The 24,332-nt window shown below is 37.3% G+C and overlaps 1 protein-coding gene across 1 annotated transcript in view; it reads right to left on the reverse strand.

Annotated features, from left to right (window-relative positions):
- The window catches only part of LOC136877626 (protein regulator of cytokinesis 1), a 367,851-nt gene that overhangs the window by 206,778 nt on the left and 136,741 nt on the right, over positions 1-24,332 (reverse strand). The window contains exons 4-5 of the mRNA XM_067151812.2: positions 22,870-23,010; positions 22,620-22,736 (exon numbers count right to left, since the gene is read on the reverse strand). Of these exons, the coding sequence (XP_067007913.2) occupies positions 22,620-22,736; positions 22,870-23,010 (258 nt within the window). The remainder of the gene's footprint in view (positions 1-22,619; positions 22,737-22,869; positions 23,011-24,332) is intronic.

Raw genomic sequence — 24,332 nt, forward strand, 5'->3', positions numbered from 1 at the left:
CAAAGACAAAAGAACTCAAGATATTTGCATGGAAGTGCAAGATCATGTGACGAACAAAGATAACATCTCGGCAAGATGTGCCACTTCGCAGGTGGCTGTATTTCCGATACTGGAAGCACGCAGAGTGTTCGGCGCATAAAAACTCTAAATATCTTAAACAAGGGACAGGAAAGGGCAGGGTATAAATGATTACTGAGAAATCCGAAAAGAATATTCCGAGAATTCAAGCTGAAACGGGATACCTAGTGTATCTTTTTGAACACTTCATACAATACATTTAAAAATCAACAAAAAAAAAAATCGTAATTTGTGCTGTCATTCGTGCGGGCATCATGATGGGTAATTCATAATTATTACGACTGAATCGTAAAAATTGGCATCTCTGCGAAGTAAATGGTATCTGTTGTACTTTTGGTTAGAGTTCACAAATACACTTTTCATTCAGTGTATGGTATGAATTAGTTGCACAAATAATGTTACTGTACGCCTGGTCATAGTTTGTCTTTGTCCATTCTCTGTTTATCATTGACTCTCTGGAATATAATTCTTCCCAGATACCAGGCCTTTTCATCTGTCAGTTACATATTTCTCTGAAACCGTAGTAGACGGGAGCTGCAGTCTCTCTTTGAGATCCACTATGAAGAAAAGTTCTTTCGCCAGTTCATAAATTAGCCTTGTTGATGTAGACTTCGCTACACATATTGCTCCTCTCTTTGGGAGACTTGCTTTTACCTGCTCTAGGATTGTTAGGTCTGCAGGCATTATAGCCTACACGTTATACTTCACTCGATAAATAAGGCAATTTATTTAATTCTTCATTAAAAAATTACACCCTTCTCTTAAGTTAGTACTGTATAAACATGCATATTTAGGTAACCACAATGCTTATGAATAGATCCCATTTTTTACAATACAAAAACTGTATGGTTTGTCTTTCTACCCCTTCAGAAATCAAGCTGTTTCACCCATAAATCTACTGCTGTTTACCTTAAGATATTACGCTACTGGGAGTGGTCCACTCAGTGTGGCCGATTATGCTGGGGTGAGCCAGTCTACAGCAACTCGAATTGTACATCGAGTCAGAGCAGCCATAGCAGCTTTACGACCCCGCTATATTAATCTTCCTCAAACACCTCAGTCTATACATCGAACACAGATTAACTTTTACAATATCACCAGGTTTCCGAAGGTGATAGGGGCAATGGACTGTTCTCGCATTCAGATACGATCCCCTAGTGGTAATGAAGCAGAGCTCTTTCGAAACAGTAAGATGTACTTTTCATTAAATGTCCATGGAATATTTAATACTAACATGGAATTTTCCAACATTGTAGCTAGATGGCCAGGCAGTAGTAATGACAGCACTATTTTAAATAATTGTGTACAACGAGCCAGATTTGAGCAAGGTATCTAGAGATTCAGTATCGCTGGTAGATGCAGGTTACCCTCGTAGACCATGTTTAATGCCTCCACTGGACGCAGTTCGAACACCGGAAGAGAACCTTTACAATGTATCACAAGTAAGAACAAGAAATGTGATAGAAAGAACATTTGGTATATGGAAGCAAAGATTCCGAGTTCTCGCTTTGGGAATTAATGTAACGTTAGAATGCGTATTTCCTGTGATAATTGCTTGCGTCACGCTGGAGAAGAGTTGCCTCCAGATGATCCACATCCACAGCTATCTACACCGTGGGATGAACTCTTAGGAGAAGGGCAGATTGATAGACAAATGGATCAACAGGGCATACCTCGCCATGACAGTCTTGTTAGACGAACAATAATTGATTCCTACTTTAGAAGTCTTTTACGGGAATAACAACACAGTACTGTCACGGTGATAATCCTGTGTACTGTTGTAACTTCACGAAGATAACAGGTAAGTAGGAAAGAAACTTAGCACTATTTTTGTTACTTGCTTACGTACAGCATATAAGATGAAGTACATGTAGTACAAGGTGTGTTTTTTAAATAAGGTCTGTTTGAAAATAAGTACACAACGAAAGGTTATTTCAAAAAAGTAAATTTATTTTCAGAAAGTACATATTTCACTCTATTTTTCGACATAGTTGCCAAGGTTGTTGAAACCCTTATCATGCCTCGTAACCAATTTTAAAATACCATCTTCATAGAAACTTGCCGCCTGCTCCGATATCCAAGAGTTCACTGCCGTTTTCACGTAATCATTGTAATGGTTGCCACTGAGGTGATACTTGAGGTGGAGGAACAGATGGTAATCGCTCGGCGCAAGATCAGGACTGTAGGGTGGGTGGTCTAAAACTTCCCAGCTAAAACTGTCCAATAAATTGCGGGTCTGACCTGCAGCGTGAGGTCTTGCATTGTCATGGAGAAGGACAAGTCCCTTTGTCAGCATGCCGCGTCTTTTGTTTTGAATTGCTTCGCGTAGCTTTCTCAGGGTTTGGCAGTATGCTTCTGCATTCATAGTAGTTCCTCGTTGCATGAAATCGACCAACAAAACATCATGCCTATCCCAAAACACCGACGCCATGTTTTTGTGCTGGGACAGTCTGTTTGGCCTTCACCTTTACAGGCGAGTGTATGTGTGTGTCTGTTGCTTCGATTCGGGCGTGGTATGCGAAACCCATGTTTCGTCTCCAGTTACGATCCGACTCAAAAAGCCGTCACCTTCTTCATCATAAAGAGTCAAGAACTTCATCGCACACTCAAATCTTCGGTTTTTGTGGTCCTCTGTTAGGAGTGTTGGGACCCCAATTTCCTAAACTTTAGGTGTTCAAAACCAATGTTGTAAAGCACCGATCTCAACACGTCAGGAAATTCATTTGAGAGACCTGTTATTGTGAAGCGCCTGTTCTCACGAATCTTCACTTCAACTGAAGCCATCAAAACGTCCAATCAAAGAAGGGCGACCGGAGTGGTCCTAATCATGGACGTTGTCACGGCCATCTTTGAATTGTCGTACCCACTTACACACTTTGCTTTCACTTATAACAGTATTACCGTTCACTTCGCAAATCTGTCGAATTTCTGCAGCAGACAGGTTCCTTGCTGACAAAAACAGTATCGCTGACCGAACCTCACACGCGGCGGGCGAGTTGATAGTCAAACATTTTGAAAGCACAGAACAGAACCGTATAGGTTAGCTACAGAACTGAAACTGAGCATAGTTGTTCCTGAGGCATGCCGGTACACAACACGTGCTCGTTGCGATATGCGCGCAAACTATTAGTGTCTACAACAAAACGCACCTTACTTAAAAAACACGCTTCGTATTACTGTAATTAGATTTTATTATCTAGCCTATGTTGATGTTTTATAGTATTCTCTTGATTTTCAGATGGCTCCAAAGTGCTGTATTCCAGAATAATGCAGTAATTACAGTAATTTTGAAGAAACAGATGTCTTCTCAAACTAGAAATGATTACGAGACTATTCCCAGGTCTACCAGAACATTTGAACTACAAACCGAGCTGGAAGGATTGAAGAAAGATAATGGGGACGATTGGGAGTTGTTTATAAAGAATGATTGCATGGGTTTGTGTTTTTAAAACTTCAGAAATGTGCCCATAGTGTGTAAAAATAGATACTAATGTGGGAATCCAAGTGTGTGTGAATGGTCATATGACTTTTCAGTTGTCTTGGATAATGTCACAAGGGAAGCAGCAGAGGTGGTCGCAGCTACAAAGTTGGTTAGCAAGGTATGTTGACAGGAGCAATGATTCTGCTGAGAATAACACTGAATTTTAGAACAGATGTCTCTTAAGCAATCTGTAAATAATAATAATGATGATTTGCGTTAGAAAAGATGTCCGGGTCACTTGGGCAATTTGTAATTAATAATTATTTGTGTGAAAATGTACAGAAACAGCTAACATTTTTTTTAGAACAAATTTTTCTTGGTATGTAAAATCTTACAATTTTGGTACCATCCTGATTGCTTTTGTGTTGTATGGACAGTTTTCTTGTCATGAATAACTATTTCAAATATATTTGAGAGAAATTCCACATTTTCAATACTTCAAAATATGTATTATCTATTGAAATACAATTGGACTATGGTTGAACATGTATCGTGGCTGAAAATGTCCCAAAAAAAGACAAAACATATTCCACTATAACCCAATTATAATCCAATATTATTTTAAGAGGTAAATACATATTCTGAATTATTGAAAATGTGGAATTTCTCTTAAATACAGGCTTTTAACCATGAAATTTATTTCATATAAGTTTGGTTTGTGCTACCACATCCAAAGTGTCTCCGGAGTTTTTCAAGAGAGCCCCATCTCACTCCTTTCGAAAGTGAAAATAGGAATTATTTTTCAGGAGTACATATTGTATGGAGCTGATCAGATTCTTGATGGTGAAGGAGAGGCGGCGAAGGTATTGCTACTGCTTAGCCCAGAAACATTGCGAATGGAATCCAAGACTTAAAATACAACAATGATTGCACACAGGCTGACCAGATTGAACTCACAAATTCATAATAATCTTCTGAAAATCCGTTTTGATGCAAAAGAAAGGCCCAAAATTTCATTGGTCGTTTTAACAACTCTTTCCATTATAGGCTATTATATTAAACCTTTCTGTCCATTTCAAAGTAGGAGGTCTCTTGATTGCTGTATCAGTGAATAATATTGCAGTCATAGTAATAATTATAATATTTATCATATCACAGCAGAATTAAAAAATGAAAATGATTTGGAACAAGGTATAGGCTACATCTTAAAATGAAAAATTGCTTTACAAGGGTGAAGCCAAGTCTGAATAGGTTTTGTTGGAGAAGGATAATGTATTAGAATCTTCACTCCTGTTAACTAGGTTGCCATGACTTCAATAATCCCGTCTCTGGCAGTACAACTCATGACAGCTATACCCCACGCAGACATCTTTTGTTACTGCTGGTATCTTGATAACTATATTCACACCAAGGTCACTAGCATCACTAACATACTGTTTTACTTTAGGCTGATTCCAGAGAACTGTAAACCCAAGAAGGAAAAAAAAGTAAAGTTTAAAATAAAAACTCAACAATTGATTTTTAAGGTAGATATAACATTAAATTTTATTAATTTTATGATAAGTATAAATTTATTGATGTCTTTCAATTTTTAATTGTGTGGTTAATTGAACCTTTATGTGCAGTCTAAATCAATTTGATATTTCTCAATGTTTTAGGAATTACTGTTTATTATGATGGAAAGGTATCAAAATAATTATGGTAAATGTTAATTCTAATGCTCTTTCTCTTCGTAGTAAAGTATTTAGGTTATTGACAGTTTATATAAGGTATACGTGAATCCGACTGAGATACACGCCTCTAATATATTCATCATATCTGCATGACTAACAGGTCAATAAATCAAAATGCGATCAATCTTAAATTCAATTATTTCCATTACGAAATTACCTTAAATTAATCTTATAACCTATAAATAATATTAGTAAGTTAAATTCTTAAATACTAATTTTATTCAAAATTATTTTTGTACTAAGGATAAGTTGTCATTCAAATAAGTCTTATGAACATGTAGGTATTTCATCAACATTTAAAAAAAAAAAATGTGATTGCCTTGAAGTTATCATGCTAATTATTAGTTTCCATTTCACATTAATAATATTTTTCTCAACATCCACGGTCTCGTCTACTCCCATAAACAATTATCTCCCTCAATTTCTCTGCGGAATTGTATTATTTCAGGAGGCTCTCCTGACCTGACATGGATTACCTTCTACATCTCCTCAGTCTCATATAAAAGAAAATTAAAATGTTCAATCCACTAAACTAACAAATAATTCCAGCATTCCTTCTGGCTAACTCAAAACTAACGAACTGTTATATTAAGAATAAACTAAAATAAAATTATCTGGGAATAGAACTCTCAAATTCTGCTTAAATATAAAATCCTAACTTGTTAAGTTCTATCAAGATATTAAATGATTACATAATATGTTTTACATATGTACATAATTATTGAAAGGTTTGTTCAATCATGCATTTAAAGAATGCTTCTTTTTGGTGTCTCATTCTAATATTTCATATTTATGACTATTAATAATAATGTAGACGGAGTAAGCAATGTTTCACATGTGTAGCTTTCAATTGCTACCTAAGCTGATATACCAACGAACATTAAATAAATATATATTATCATATTTGGACATGTTCAATATATTCCCAAAGAAGTATGCAACAATTCTTCAATAAAATCTCAACAAGTTTATGTCTAGGTTAAATTAAGGTCGTAATGCTTTATAAATCCAATCAACTGAATGTTAATGGTCAAGGACTACCGTAGATGTAACTTACAAACTCGCAAATAGCAATAACATAACAGTATGAAGACACTACCGTCAATGATTTGCAGTTCCTACTTAAGTCATTTTAAATATTGAGTAACAGGTAAAATTTTCTCCAAAAAAAATGCCGTCATTATACTCTACTATAGGTTATCTAGGGTTATTTTTGAAGATCGTACTTTATTATTAATCTCCAAGTTCACTAACCAACTGTCAATAACTCATAATAAGACAAGCCATATTACATGTCGCTATAATCGTTAAATATATCCTGATCCATAACTGCTTGAAATAAACTGACATCAATTAGCCATACTCTGAATTCCTTCCTAATCGTTCGTCGTATTAGTCATAATTCCCCGCCTAATATCTCAATGCATATATCATTTATAACATTCACAAATCTTACCTCAATATTTCCGACGTATATGACCTCACTGCAAATATAAACATCGTTAACTCTGTTCAAAGTACAGCTCAATTCAATAGATTCAATATCTCATCACAATTTATATTATATGGATCCACAACTATCATTTATATCGACGCACACTTCTCTTATCAAAGTACGAACATATTAAGCCTGTATCTATTTACATTTGGCAAAAAGTTGACGTCGTATCCGCTCGATAACCTACAATTCAATGTGCTACATATTCTCATTTCAAATATCTAAGATCACATTATGTACGGCAATATTCTTTGAAAGAAAGCTGAACATTGTTAGCAAAGCACATCATTTGCGAGTGTTACCTTTCCTACACATGGGCGTGATTATAAGTTTTGGAAGATTACCTAAATCCACCAGTTAAACATCACTATTGCTTCATTCGCGCTGAAACTCGATATTGAGATCATCTCTCGAAGACATATCGACCTAGCTCTTGTACAATCATTGACAACTTGATATCAAATAAAATACATATAACTAAAATTTAAGAAAAGAACTTCGTGAAGCTTAACTTAATCCGTCTGCGTTTCTGGACTGGGATGGCTGCTTCCTGGTTATCCTAGGACGATCATCTCCGGATTATCGCTGCATCACGATCGGGCTGCGGTCTCGATCCTCGGGTCCGTAGGAATGGTTGGTGGGTTATCGCCAGACGTCAATCCCTTCTTCAGTTTAGCCGGTCATCGTGTAGCTCTTGAAGACGTGCATAAAACACATATTTAAAAATGTCATTAGTTTGACAATCATACTACTTGTAGATCTTCCTTGATCTATACTTATGTTGAGCAAAGTAGGTTATGATGTGACAAACATCAATATTTTAATTTGAATGATCTAAGAGGTATCTTAAATGTTGCCCTGTTTTGAGTAGATACATTAACTGATCAATTTTTAACGTCTCCAGTGATCTTCGCTCCACCATTTACTTCGTTTACTTTTTTTTTTCTTTATACTCCGTTTGGGATTTCTGTTACGACTAAGAAAGATGTATTGTTATAACTTTATAACGCAATCTGGTTTCACAACAATTTAGGAAGTAACCCTTTTAAATCTTCTGTTCTTGTATATCAATCCACTCGTAAATCTTTTTCTGGTAACTTCATGCGATGTTCCCCTGTTCCTATTGTTGGTTCTTCCAATTGAAAGTCACTGCATTCACCTAAATCACGGCCATTTGGATTACGTTGGTCTGTACTGTCTTACTTCACGTTTACGGCCTGTGATTCTATATGCTTGTATATTATAATTCTGCCGCATGATTTCTGACACTATCGCTATTCACGGCAAAACGACGATTTTAACACCATGATTTGAAATTATCAGGGCAATGAAATGATACAATAATGTGACCGGAATCAAATGAATCGATTCACTAAAATGAATATAATGTCCCATCACTATTCCAGTCATCATCTGTCCTTTCCGGTTTTGGCTGAATCACAATATCCCACAAGTTATTCCGTATTAATATTGCACACAGTTTTGTTTTCCAGAAAATTTCCGCCCTTTGGTTTGGTAGCGGAATCATCTCTATTGCAATTTCTCGCATCATGTTGTACATGTCACATGAACTCCCACTATCTTCTAAGAATATAGGTTAATAAATATGATTCTGTATTATATCTATCAATAAATTCATTCTGAGTAGATAGATATGATTTATTTTAACTGGCAAAGTTAGGGACACGTGTCCCTGTCTTACACTTAACCAGTGAAATAGATAATTAACATAAAAATATATAACATACTGAATAAATGAAAAAAGAGACTAAAACAAATTACTACGGTACTATGCTATCCTGCTGTACATAAAAATAACTTATAATACACAATATAAATTAACATTTTGCTTCCCGCAAAGAAATTAGCATACAACAAAGAACGAATTACAATTTCAATAATAATAATAATAATAATAATAATAATAATAATAATAATAATATAGATAAACATACTAATATTTACAATTAATTTGTCCAATTCCAGAAGTATATCACATTGACAAATGTTCAGTTTTCACGTGTTTACTGTGGGTGAAAAACATTGCAAAACGGGGATAGGGACAAGGATAACTATGCAGGAAACCACAGCTGAGTACTTTCTAACACTATTGATGAATATTATTAATAATAATAATAATAATAATAATAATAATAATAATTAGTCTTATAATGATAAGAAGAGGAAGAAGAAGAAGAATGACCATAAGAAGAAGAAGACTGTCGCACTACGAGCTCGTTTCATAGAGATATTTTGAACACATACTTTTAAAATCTTTCGTGGTTTGATATCCCTCTGACCTCCTGCGGAAGGAAGTTCCATTCACGGCTGGCCACAACAGTGAAGGAATTATTGTAGGTTGAGGATTTATGCTTAGGAATAGCGAGCAATGTCGAGCTCAGCGCTCTGGTGTCTTTATCATGGTGTTCAGAAAGGCTATGAAATCGTTCATACAGGTAAGATGGGGATTGTAAGGTAAGGATTCGGTGCAATGAAGTCAAGGTATGCAGCTTGCGTCTGTCTTCAAGGCGTAGCCATCCGAGGTCGACGTAAGACTGGATAACATGATCTGAAAATTTCAGATTACATATAAATCTTACACAGGCATTCTGTGTACATTATAGTTTATCTCGAAGCTCGGTTTTCACATCTTTGTAAACTACGTCACAATAATCGAATATTGGAAGAACGAGGGTTTCAACTAGTTTCTTCTTTAAACTGAACGGAAAAGTAAATTTAAAACTGTTTAATGTGTGCAACATAGCAAAAACTCGTCTACTCACAGACATTATCTGATCCGCCCACGAGAGGTGCTGGTCAATGGTTACTCCGAGATTTTTTACGCTCTTGCAAAAGGGCAAAACATGATTTTGAAGTTGTACGTCGGGAATGGACATGCGGAAATTGTCGGATATAAGTCTTGGGTGGGCAATTACTATAGTTTGGGACTTTTTTGGGTTCAAAATAAGTCCATGCTGGTAAGACCATTTACTTATGGCCTCTAGATCCATGTTAATTTTCTCGATTGCTATCAAAAAGTCTGTTGGTTTTGCATGGATGTACAATTGTACGTCGTCAGCATAGATGTGATGTGACGTTTACAATGTGTCAGCTGTTTAGCTAGGTCGTTGATATAGAGAGAAAATAGCAAAGGAGCAAGGGTTGACCCTTGTGGGACACCTCTTTTTACATATTGCCACAAAGAAAATGCACCTTGATTGATGACACGTTGACGTTCGTGTAAATAAGCTCCCAACCATCTCAGAGTACTGTAGGAGAACCCTAGGTGATAAAGTTTGGATAGGAGCAACTCATGGTCTACAGAGTCAAATGCTTTGCTGAAGTCCAATAATACTAGGATAGTCAGTTTTTGCTCATCAATAGCCTGTCTTATATCGTCAGTCACGCTTAGTAAGGCAGTACATGTACTGTGATTGCGTCGGAAACCTGGCTGGTGTGGGTCTAATATGTCGTGGTCCTTGAGATAGTTGGTGATTTGATTATGCACAATGTGTTCAAGTCCCTTGGCTACTATTGACAGTATATTTATAGGTCTGTAGTCACTGTTTAGTCTAGGAGATTTTGTCTTTGGTAAAGGATGCACCAGGGCCATTTTCCAGACAGTTGGAGATACACTATTTTGAAGGGAGAAATTGTATATGAATGTCAATACTGGAATAATAGCGTCGATAATTTTCTTTAGCATTATAATACATATATTGTCCACCCCTGTGGATTTAGTTTTGACCCGTATGATAGCCGCTTTCACTTGAAGGGGTGAGACATAACTAAAATAAAATTTGTCTCTGCCTACGGGTGGTGTGTTGTAATTTGCACACAAATTTCTTTTGCTTCTTCGTTTAATTGTACATGGGAGGATACGAAGTGATTATTCAATTCATCAAGAGAAACTTCCAAATCGTCTACCTTGTCCGGTTTATTTAGTCCAAAATGGTGGATTGACTTCCATTAAGTAGCGGGTCTTACGTCAGGTTTTATAAGGTCATGGGCGTACCGTAGTCGAGCGTTTCTTACTGTCTGAGTAGTTTTATTACGTAGTCATTTGTAATAGATAAAGTTTTCCTCTGTCGGGTAAAGTTTATATTTCCTATGAGCTGCATCCCGCTTAGCCATCATTGCTCTAATATCATCATTTAGCCACGGGGAGAGTCTTTTACAGACGCGTGCTGTTCGTATACGGGCATGTTTGTCAAAAATATGTAGTATCATGTTATTGAAAGTGGTGACCATGTCGTCAATATTAGTTTTATGAGTTATCTCCTGCCACGGCATCGAAAAAACGTCTTCCAATAATTTTTCGTTGTTAATACGGCTATAGTCTCGGTAAGTCACGTACTTAGGTTTATGTTTGGGGCATTGCAGTGCGTAAGACATAAAGATGATGTCATGGGCTGACAGTCCGGGAGCAGATGTCTGGCCGTGATGTAATATTCTGTCAGGGTTGTTCGTTACTATTAGGTCCAGTAGTGTGTGTGAAGTTTTAGTGTGGTGAGTGGGAGAAAGTGGGAGCACCGCCATGCTGCATGCCCGAAACGTACTCAGTAGATGGGTGGCTTCGGAAGAATCTGGATATAGAAGGTTTGTATTAAAATCCCCCATCATTATAAAATGTTCGTACATAGGTAACAGTCTGTTAATATCAGTCTCTAAGCCATTCAGACGGCGAGCTTTAGGCGGTTTGTATACTACACCTACCAAGCATTTAACAGTAGCGACCTGTATCGCTATGAATATGTACTCAGGTTTACGCTCGTACTGTTGAGGTGACTGACAGATAATTTGAGGTTCCAAGCGCGAAGAGACAAAAGCACAGACGCCACCTCCCCCTTTGCCAAGTCTGTCATTCCTCAGAAGGCAGTAGCCAGGTAATTCAAGATTCTTAGCTTGATGTTTGACTTTCAACCAACTTTCACTGCATAAGATGATATCAAAGGCCAGTGGAATGAAAATCGCTTTTAGTTCATCTATACAAGTTTGAGAAACTAAACTCTGGGCATTAAGGTGACATATGTGAAGTGTGCTTTTATGTCTATTTAGGGCTGACTGGAGAATGTGTGTTATAGCTTCAAGGGGTGGGGTTCGGGTCAATGGACTAGCAGGTAGACAGGTTGAAGGGATGGGCAGGGAAGGGAAAGTGTGACAAGGAAAAGTATTGCAATGGTCAAAGGGATTACTGCTGTTAGTGGTATGCATTGCCAATTGCTAAAATGAAAACTAACTAGAAGTAGAACACAGCATGCGAATACATCCAATGAATAATCAGCAATTTACGTATTTTAGATAGCTAAATAGTCTATAATGATGATAATAATAATAATAATAATAATAATAATAATAATAATAATAATAATAATAATAATAACGTGCAACAGCAGATTATGCGTATAGAATAACTCGAGTAGGAGATTATTCTACTTAGTGTAGATGTTAGATCTATGTAGACGTAAATACGGGAGCCTGATTTAAATTTGGCCTCTGGGCTCATAACCTGTTATTTGGTGACAAATACTATAAAACAATTTAGCCTATAACTTCAATTTCTTAACCTACGTTACATCATATATATTTAGTTCATGCATAACAATTACATAGTAATGAAGGAAATATCAGCAAAATACATAATATTCATGAAATATGCAATACTGTATTTACTCTCATATTAGACCCCTTTCTCCCCCCACTATTACATCCAAATGTAAAGGGGGGTCCAAAATGTGATAATCTCAAATTTTCTGTAATTAACACATTACTCCTAGGCTATAAAGTGCTATAAATTGTGCATGTGAACATTCTACACTATTAGGTCGTGTTACGTACATTTAGTACGTGCTGAAGAGATGTTAAGTACAGAAAAAACACAGCCAACCATACTAAATGTACGTAACATGACCTAATAGGTTGAAAGTCTGTTTTGATTACAATGCGGTCGTGAAAATTCAATATTCGTTCTACAATATTCTTTAACAAACTTATGAATGTATCTCAGTTATACTGGCTATTTAAGTTGGAAGGCAAGTATTCCTAAATGTAAAGACAAATGGTGAACATAGGCCTACATATAAAGTAAATATATGTCCGTTTTAGTTACTCGTATCATGTCATTCGCTACATCTCATTAATTCCTCTGATGAGGTTGACAGCAGGAAGGGCACACGGACATAATACCCCGCTACGAAGATTCATCTCACTTCATACTCGACCTCGTAGAGAAAAGGGAGAAGAGTATCGCAATATCATTAACTAACCCCATGGCACTACAACCCTGAAGGGCCTTGGCCTACCAAGCGACCACTGCGCAGTCCGAAGGCCTGCAGATTACGAGGCGTCGTGTGGTCAGCACGAGTCCTCTTCGTTGTTATTCTTGGCTTTCTACACCATGGCCGCTATTTCATCGCCAGGTAGCTCCTCAATTCTAATCACGTAGGCCGAGTGGACCTCAAACCAGCATTCAGATCAAGGTTAAAATCCCTGACCTGGCAGAGAATCGAACCCAGGGCATCGGGGCAAGAGGCAGACACCCTACAACTAGATCATGGGGCTGGCAGAGCATTAACACATTATGTAATATTGACACAAAAGAACTTAATGTCCAGTCATTTGTCAGTCGAGCAGTAAACCTGATCATAGCTTTCACTTGAATTATCAAATTGTTCTGCCATTTTCCCTGCTACCGGAGTGTTATCATTTCAAGTGACGTCATCGCCAGTGCCATCTCGTCGGCCATGCACTGCAACCAATAGTATTTGAGGTCCCGTCTTTGTTCTTTTTTAAAAATACTTTTGTTCCCGACTATAGAGTCCAAACAGTGTGAGTATATTCTTAAATGGCTTGTGGAGATCATCTCTGATCAGTAGGTGTATGTGTGGAAGAAGCCACTCCTTCCGAATGAAGCAGTGCGGGGAAGCATGCTAACCACCAGTTGATAACTAGCGTCTTACGAGTTCTACCTCTGAATGTAATACATAGTGTGCCGTTTCACAGTTCTTTATAAGAGCTGTAGTAACGAAGATGAAGTCTCTGCGATCAAAATGTCAAATAAAATGCATTTAACGTCAGAACGGGCCGAAATGTAAGTCTTTTCGTCGGTCGGTTACGAAAATAACCGCGTATAGAAGGCACAGAAAAAAATGACAAATGGACATTATTTAAAACCATTATTCAAGAAAAAAAAAAATGCTCATCACTTATTATATAATCTGACTTCGATGTGTTAAGAAGACGCAAGACTAGATTGGAAAGGGATTATCCAACGGAGTTAAATATTATAAATTGGAAACGAAAGATAATTCGCGACTACACGCCAATCAGCTGATATCAAGATTTAAACGCTGCGCGGGAGATTAAATACGTAAAAAGAAGAGATAAACAGACTACAGTAGAACTACGTCACGAAGTGGCGCAGGGCTTCAATAAAATTTGCCCGATACTGTTTAATGTTGAAGGACACCTACTGATCAGTTGTTGAGTGCATTTACGCCAATAAAAAGATAGCGGAAAGAAATTTATTTTCAAATTGGAATATATACAGAACATCTATCTTAGTCGATTTGGAACTAGTTTGTTGGATCAACTGTACCCTAACGAAATCTATACAACCTGAGCAACACAAGAGATATATTAATTGAAAGATGTCGGCAATGAGTCAAATATTTTATTATTGTTCTGTTTCATACGCACGAGTTTCAACCATGAGTCTGTAAAGAAGCAAGGCAACGCTACTTGGATCCTGATGAGGCGATACGATGTTGGCTGTCCCGGATGACCTGTAATCAGTGTTGAGAAGCTACGATGTACCCGACCACTTGTGGAGGAACCAGATGAGATCCTAATCTCAGATGACCGGAGATGAGGAAACATCGAGACCATCTTGAGCAAAGCTAAGTCCATTATCTAAGTCGTTTTCGTAAGTAAGAGTATATTATTTCCTTTATTGTATGTTGATGTTTGTTTTGTGCGAAGACAGTGCGTAGATAAACATCTAGCTGAGATGATTGGAAGTAGGTACTCATCCATATGAAATGTCAATTCCATTTGTAGGCGTGGTCACCAAGTGATTTTCCGATCGTAATGTTTTCCAGTGATATGTGAGGAGAGATAGCTAGAGTTATTATTATTATCAGTGAAGAGTAAAGAGTGAAGTTGGCATTAATACCTGTGTGTCCTAATTTAATCAATGTCAATCAGTTCGAGATCGTATATTGGAAGTGTTTTATGCAGGAATAAGGCAGTAGACTACTCCAAGTTCATGTTAAGTTTAGCACTATGACAGTAGTAAGTAAAGTAGGCATTTTATGAATGTCACGGCACGTTGATGTGCAAGTTAAGGGAGTGATTTACATATGATGAAGTGAAAGAGTTGTTAGATATGAAATGTGAGTAATATTTAACGCGTTATAGATATAATATAAGGTTGTTAATGATTTTTGATGGTTGTATTTATTGTTTTCTTCGAGAGAGAAATAGTCATAGTTGTGCGAAGTGAGATCTCGTGATTTCAAATGATGTTTCTGAGAGTGTCACTGAATTCTCGCCAATTCCATGTAATAATTCTGGATCCTAACGCATTTTACCTAGCTCAGGATATGATCTCGAGACGAGTAGCGCAATGTTTTTTTTTATCCATGTTAGGATTACCTAGAGAATCATGTATGTACTCTAGATAAGATTTGAGCCTTCACTGATTTATTTAGGATGATCTTGAAAACTCTCACTGTGTATAACATTATTCTGGACAAAATTCAACCTTCTAGACTAATCACTGGTGACATAGATTTTCAAAGGAGAATTATTTTTTAGTCGGATATAGTGTCATCTGCTCAAGTAGATTTTCCATTGGTAGTATGTGTTATGATAACTATGTATGATAAGTGTGGTGACGTTTCTTGCAACCAAGTGCGCACGTAGTCTAATAATCAATAAGCTAAGGTCACATTACCTTAAGTTCATAAATTAAATCTTACAATAACGTTACTTGAAGGGTGATTACGACTTACAATGGACGTAGCTTAGCTTATGGTGTGTGACACAGGGAAATATGAGCAACTAAGAGGCAACTAAGTATGCGGAAGTGAATATTTAAACTGTAAAACATACAAGAGAGTACTTGTCAGATCAAAGGAAGAAGAACTTTGTGATAGCTTTTATTGAGAATTTTTAAACCTGCATCCAGACAAACTGTCAGTGAAAATTAAGTAATGTGGCAGTTTAAAGAGTAAGGAATAGGTGGTAACTAACAGAATCTAATACTTATTCCAAGAATAATTGATTCAGACAACTTGAACTCCAATCCTTAACTGAACATTAACTCGGCAATTCTACAAGCGTTTCTTTATTTTCTCAAGAGAGCATCGCTAGAAATATTGTAAATAGAAACTAATACAATTTTTATTTTTCTTCTTTGAGGATGCATCCTATATTCTTAGTATACTTGATTTTAATGTTTATTTTCTTGCCAGTACGGCACATGTAAATACAATTAACTGTATTCACATTAATTTATTTTGTCGCCCAACTTCGTAAGCGAGTTGTATACAAAGGAAAACATATCTTTTTCAAAAGTTTCCCAGATGTTACATAGTATTTATTCTAATAATTTATGATTTTGAGATCAATGGACTTATGAAAGGAAATCATGTAATCCGAGAAGACATTTATTTAGGATGAATTCGGAAGATGTAATTTTTCTGAAATGTTGTTGACGGATATAGACTATAGGGATGACAGTGAGTCACTCACTTCAAGAAATTTTATTGGCAAAATTTGAGATAATTTTCTTGAATATCTGATTTAATATTTTACCCTAGCATGATCTGTTTGGCATCTCCGAAAATTGTTTAAAGTAAGTGGAGACATAAAATTATTATTATTTCTTAGGTATGTAGGCGAGTAAAACAATAGTTCTAATTGGATAGATATTATCACGTTTTAAACTTATCTCAAAAAAAACCCACATCTATATTGGCCTGAGTTAACAGATATTAAACGATCACTTTGTTAATGGTTTCCCCTGCTATATCAATCGCAACCATGAACTCAACTAAAGTAAACTTTTTTCCTCATCCCCAGGTGGTGCAGCGCTTTTTAGACATACCCGCAGTGGAGGGGAGTTATGTGTGCCATTTTTACAGCATATCAACCTTCCTGCCATTCTTACATCTCTAGCAATACGATACCGGGAATTGAACTCGGACACCCGAGAACGGCAGCTAAATGTGCTAGCAATTACGCTGGCGGACATTATTAACTAAAAAACACAGACATATAGCATGACTGATGCGTGTTCGCAATGAGCAGGACGGACATAAAACTATTCACGTATTTGTACCACTTCATCACAGCTACAGTAGGCCTACGCTACAGAGGCGGACATTTTTAAAAAAACTATGAAACACAGATGTACCGCATGACCGACATTAGTAAAATTTATAATGTCCAATAACAAACCAACTATATTGGTATTATAAATTTATTCATTCGAGACAAATATTTCAGGTTCCCTAAGGGAATCAATATCTGTAACATTTTTTCATTGCTTGGGTCGTACGAACACAACTATTCACACATTTGTGCCATGACGTCAGAGCTGCAAAAAGACTTGTACCCACTTCGAAGCGGATAAATTGTTATCTGGCAAATTATGTAGGTGGGGGTCTTGCATACGGTTCGGTAGAGTTTCGTTCAGATATTCACGCACTTGGCAACTCCAGTGAGAGGGTTGAAAATTGAAGTTGTCTGTGCAGCCTTGGAAAAAACCAGTTTTGTAACATAGCGAGATACTGCTGATTGTTATCCGTATTTCCATCAAAGAAGAATGGGTCGTAAACAGATGATCGGGATATCGCACAAAACACATTGACTTTGGGCGAATCTCGTACATGTTCAATGACTGCATGTGGGTTCTGTAGGCCCCAAATTCGAACATTGTGTGTCAACTGACAGCAAACATGGAAAGTCACATCATCACTGAAAACGATGCATTGTGCGGAAGTGTTATCATCGTCAATAGCATCAAGAATCTCGTTACAAAATGTCACACGTTTGCGTTTGTCATCAGGACGCAGAGCTTGTAACAGCTGTAACTTGTATGGCTTCATAACCAACCGATGTCTCAAAACACGCCAAATTGTTGTTGTAGGCAGTAGTAACTCCAGACCGGCATGACAAGTTGATTTTGAAGGACTACGGTGGAAAGCAGTTTCAATGTGTGCAATTTTTTCTTCACCGAGCTCGATAGATGCAGTCGCTTAAGTGCGACCAGTATCCAGTATTCGGGAGATAGTGGGTTCGAACCCCACCTTCAGCAGACCTTAAGATGGTTTTCCGTGGTTTCCCATTTTCACACCAGGCAAATGCTGGGGCTGTACCTTCATTAAGGCCATGGCCGCTTCCTTCCCATTCCTAGGCCTGGAACATTCAATTTCTCGACCTGTCAGCTATTGGGGCAAATGACTTGTAAATTCTGTAAATAATTAAAACTTTGTATACATCATGTAAATAAATTTTGCTCCATTCTCCTTCAAATACAAACCTCAATCCATAAATCATCTTCCACCATCAATTATCCTGCTCTTAAAAGAGGACAATCCGGTATTTCTTTCTTAAAGGGTTAGGCTTATACGCACTTACCATACACAAGTTGACAGCATTTTGCATGCGTCATTGTGGATGATTCAACGTACGTGCTCAAATGACCGCAGTAGTCTGTGTACCTTATGACATACGGACGCACCGCTAATTCACTTTGTTTTGAGGGGTCACATGAGGTTCCAATGCATGGCTACACCTACATATGGAGTACAACTTCGATTTTACATACCCTGAGCAGCTAAGGTCTCAAGGTATGCTATACGAACATTGGAAGTCCATTTACCAAATTAACGTTCATATACCAGACGTCACAAAACACGTTCCCATAATTTTTTTCAACTGTGTATTTTAAATTTATCTTATGCACTGTAAATAGAGTATATTCCACAATGTATTGTTGGAGATAATATCCTGTTGCTCCCATGCCCTGAAAATGAAACTAAAAAACTTACTAAATAAAGTGAATATAGAATCTGCCTAACCCCTATTAAGTTAACGCAATTAGTGGAGTAACGGTTTTTTTTTGTACCACGAAATACTTCTACATGTTTTCCATTGTGAGTTTTGGCGCTAATCCAAAAAAAAATACTCTTGTAGGCCGAGAAGGACCGTTCATCACAGCAGGAAATGTCTGGTGCATATTTTAAAACATTAAATTAAATTAACTGGATGAAATCTTCCAGGGGCTCTTCTTGTTTGGCAGAAATGATCTTGCGAGCAGATGGAGAGCTTGAATAACATAGATTTCATTAGGGAGTTTTTTAGAAACTGATCAATGAAAAGCACCTAGCGATCCCAGATTCTGAAAAAACTAGCTCTGTTTTATGCAGTTGAAGCACTCAGACCTAATGTATTTCAGAGAAAGGGTTAGAAATCCCTATTTTAAAGGAATTTTAAAGTCAAGTTCAGCAATATAATATATTCCATACGAAATGAAATTTGCCATTTATCTTACAGTAGTACGAAAATTAAACAAACTGACCAATTGTTTCTTTTTTAATAATCACTTATGTACAGAAATATTACATTCTTCACGTATATGTAAAAAATGAAATATTACTTCATAAAAACATGTAAAATGAAAATTAAATGACGTGCGGCTTTTAGTGACGGGAGTATCTGAGGACAAGTTTGGCTCACCAGGTGCAGGTCTTTTGAACCCACGCCCTTAGGCGACCAGCTGCGGATGAAATGACTAACACGACACATACACCCAACCCCCGTACCAGCAGAATTCACCAATTACGGTTAAAATTCCCTACCCTGCAGGGAACCGGACCTGGGACCAGTGACCAAAGGCCAGCACGCTAACCATTTAGCCATGGAGCCGAGACATTAAAAATGAAACATATATAACCAGGTTAGTGTTCTCCCCAGAAATATTCATCAGCCGGGTAGCAAGAGCGAGTAGCTGGGCGGGAAATGCTGACATCAATTAATACAATAAAAATTTCAATTTATACCCCTCAGGGCATTAACAATATGAGACAGGTAAACCTGCAAAATTTTAGTATTTTGAAGTTATCACGAAAAAGGCATAACAAAATATTTTGAACTTCTAGTGTCCTATGGCTCTTTCATAATCGTGTAACATTGGGGAATACCACTTGGTTGCTGAGGAGTGCCATATGGGTTTGTGATGTCCCGTGGAATCGAAAGCTCGTATGGGATTCCGCGCAAATCTAGACACCGCTCGCCCACGACACTACGCAGTACACAAGCCAAACATTAAAACTCGGATATAATTCACACTATGATGCTGACAAATATGAAGATTATTCATTTAAATAAACAGATTTATAGTATTTATATTTTAATTGGGAGCGCCCAATGACTCAAATATGTATGAATATGATTTAACTGGTACATATCAAAGTTATGTTAGCCAAGTAGGGCAATGCGCCCATTAGAAACATCACAGGGAGAACACTGCAGGGATAACCACAATTTGCCAACATTTTTAGTTGGTTACAAGTAAAGGAATGGATTATGTAATCTGGGCCCTACTCATCACCACTCAGTATGTCTATATACTGTAACTTCTAAATCTTCAGTACTCACATGGTTAAAAATGAAGGCTCTCCTAGCTACACACTAAAATCTACAAATCTCCAAACTTTCCCGTATATATATTGTACCAGGAAAAGATGTTTATCTTAGAGGCGCTTGGCAGTAAATTGATGAGCATGGACTATATCTTAGGGTGTGGCTTAAAACATTGGAGTTGGTACAGAGAGGGGTATAGTTCATCGATCTTAGAGATTTTTTGGATAATCTGAGTTTATTGACCATTGAAAACAAGTTAATATCACCTTCATACAGTAGAATTGAAGCGTCGTGGCTGGTTGGTAACTCCGGGTCCAGGGATGGCGCTTGATACGGCCTGGGTAGGAACCACGCCCACCTGGATGTGAAGTTCTGGACGCACACGTTCTGGGGTTCGGTTTTTTAAGACGTGATTCACGTGCAAGTCCCTGTACGGCACTCCATTTATTTGTGACACTGTTAAATTGGTATGACCTTTCAATGATTGCATCCACTCGTACAATGAATCGAAAATATTCCTAAACAGTCACTTGAGAAACAAGATTGCATTAAATATTTGACCTTGTACTGGTAGAATTAATGTGTAAAATGTTAAGTTCATGACGTGAGCTTACTAACACAGGCACGGTAAACTAGAATGTTCTATAGGATTGCCTTTTATAGTCACCACAGTTCTTAATGCACAGTTTATGAAGGTTCGGAACACATTGGCACATTTGCAATAAGCTTAGTAAGTGAAATAGCTCTTGGAAAATGTCTTATTCCATCGATAAGCAAAGTAAATAATCATTAAAGAAAAATGGTACTTGGAAAAAGTCTAAATCCGCAAATTGTGAGTTCACTTATGATGCTAGAAAGTTCTATGTTCCCTCGGAACATGGCACGTGTACTCTAAGTTGTCACAGTCTATCATATTGACACGAGCCTAAGCACAAGTCCTGATGCAGTAATCTGAAAGTATTTCATGTTTTCACAATCGAACGCAATGTTTAAAAATACCTTAAGTTCCACAGTTTGTCATAAGACATAAGTTCAATGTGGTACTCGGAAGAAAAATCATACCATTCACACGAAAGTTTACGTTGACACAGCTTGTCATAGAACACAAGTCCAACTTAGACACACTGAGAATTTCTATGTTCCTGAAATTGATCCACGAAAGCACACGTTCGAAATAAGTTCAAACGTGGTGCTTGAAGTCACGACACTCGCAATAATTCTAAGTTCCTTCAATAGTCACCGGATAACAAGGTCCCAACGTGACACTTGAAGAAAATAACAGTCCCAACGCGATACTTTTAAGAAAATAACAACGTTCCAATGCGGCACTTGAAGAAAATAACAGTCCCAACGCAGCACTTTAAGAGAATAACTAAGTTCCAACACTTGGATTTCAAAGACTTTTCCAACTATAGGTTCGATCTGCACTCACAGCGCACCTCCCGTCACCCGTGCTGCAGAGACGATGGAGTGACAGATACTGATTTTGTAGTCCGGGTCGTCCTCCTTTTATACCCGATTGTGGGGAAGTATCTAGAACATGGGTATTATCGACCCTTATAACTCTTAAAGTATACGGTTGATTTCCCAGAAATGTTGACAGGTTGCATCCATTATAATGGTCTTTACAATGGCAGTGTCAAAATAGCAATATTTTAACGCAAAATTGACTTTTGCAGGTAGGCTGGAACACGACCATATATGGTCATGTAAACGATACCCGAGGCTGCTGCGTCATTCGCTGCGTACGTCGAGTTCGGCGAGCTGAATATCATCCGCCTCGCGCAAAGATTAATAAATATGCTTTGAACTTCGCTTCCGTAGCGGCGTTCCCGGTACAATATATATACATAGTCTCAAACCTCCAACCACCTCCATTACTGAAGAAGAGAGGGAAGAAATTTGAAATCATGTTTCAGAAATTGAAAATCAATATATGGAACAGGAGAGTAGCATAGAAGTAATAGATAACTTCGAGTAGTAATGACAATGAATGAAAATAATCAAAATTCTGAATATGATGGTATTTCTGGTGTGTACCATATGCATAGAAAAGTAAGTTGTAATTATGTCCTTAAATATTAACCAACATTTTTCATTTTGTGTGGCGTGACTGCAATACGCTATCTGATGGTTACTTAGTTTAAATTCCTCACACAACAGATTGCAGATAATTCATAATTACACCAATTTAAACGATAACCTCATGTTAAAGGAAGACAATTATACATCATACCTTTTCCTCTTGCTTTTCTTCCAAATAATGTTGAAAATCATTAAGCTGATCTTCAGTAGGAACGGACTGCAATTCCCATCTCTCTTCCATTGCAAGAACTTTACACAATTCTCGTTCCTTTAAAAGGAAAAATGTAAATAGAAATAAATTTGGATTAACAGGCCATTCTATAGAAACCATTACCCCATTATCACACATTAATAAAATAAGTCAAATAGTACAAGGAAAAAGTGCCAGAATTCATACTTACTTTTGTACGGAAGTCGTGATATCGAGCTAAACGGACCTCTTTGATGTTAAGGCCCTCCTGTGCCCGTCTCTTCAGAACCTCAAGAACTTTATACAGTGGGAGATTTTCCAAATCTTCCACTGATATGAGTAAACCTAGTTCCTACAATAGAGGATTAAATTATCAGATGGATTTATGAAAACACATTAAAATGAAGAATGAAAATAATCAACTCCAAGTCTCCAAAACACAAAATGTTTCCCAATACCAATATAGTTGGTCCGTTATTGGGCATTAAAATGTTTCCAGCTAACCCATTCCCAGTTGCCAGCGTTTCGTCAGAGTGTACCAAGTTGGGCTCATCAGTTGGTAAATAGCACAACTACCAAGACGCATAGCTAGTGCATACCGTGGAGGCTACAGTGTAGGCTACTTGGAGCCACGTACCTACGAGAGACTGTCCCATTTTCAAAAATTGATGCCTGGCCATCAGATGATAAAGATGTTGATTCCCATAGGGAACCTGAATATCTCTTCCGAAATTTATAACACCAATATAGTTGGTCCGTTATTGGACATTGCTATTTACCAACTGATGAGCCCAACTTGGCACTCTCGGGCGAAACACTGGTCAGGAATGGGTTAGCTGGAAAATTTATAATGACTACGGCAAGGCATCTAATGACCAAAATATAGCAAGAAAAGGCAAAGAAAAAAAAAATGACCAATAAATTATTCGTAAATCACTTATTTATTAATCCTTTAAGAAACAATTAGCTGATTTGAGAAAGAATTTTAACGGGTGACAATGCATTAAGTTTTAATTATTTTTGTTACTAGCAAATAGGCGTCATTTAATTAACAGAGAATATTTAAGAAAACAAACTTCAGTGGCTGAAATGGTGAAGTATAGTGGGAAGGCAGGGATGAAATTGCTTCATAGAGTAATAAAATTACCATGGAGTGTTGGTAAGGTACCTTCAGATTGGACAAAAGCAGTAATTGCATCTATCTGTGAGCAAGGGAACTGGAAGGATTGCAACAACTATCGAGGTATCTCAATGATTAATATACCAGCCAATGTATTCACTGACATCTTGGAAGGGAGGGTGCGATCAGTGGTTGAGAGGGAGTTGCATAAAAACCAGTGTGGTTTCAGACCGCAGAGGGGCTGTTAGGTTCAAATTCTCAGTATACGCCAGGTAAATGAAAAATGCTACGGAGGAATAGATAGATATGTTTATGTTTCGTAGATCCAGAGAAAGCAAATGGCAAGGTACCAAGGGAAAAGATGTTTACCACGCTAGGGGACTATGGGATTGAGGGTAGATTATTAAAATCAAAGGATTTTATGTTGACAATTGGGCTGCAGTGAGAATTGATGGTAGAATGAGTTCTTGGTTCAGGGTACATACAGGGGTTAGACGTCAAAGCTGTAATCTTTCACCTTTGTTGTTCGTACTTTACATGGATCAGCTGCTGAA

This window comes from Anabrus simplex, chromosome 7, assembly GCF_040414725.1.
Source record: "Anabrus simplex isolate iqAnaSimp1 chromosome 7, ASM4041472v1, whole genome shotgun sequence".
In the NCBI taxonomy this organism is placed as follows: domain Eukaryota; kingdom Metazoa; phylum Arthropoda; class Insecta; order Orthoptera; family Tettigoniidae; genus Anabrus; species Anabrus simplex.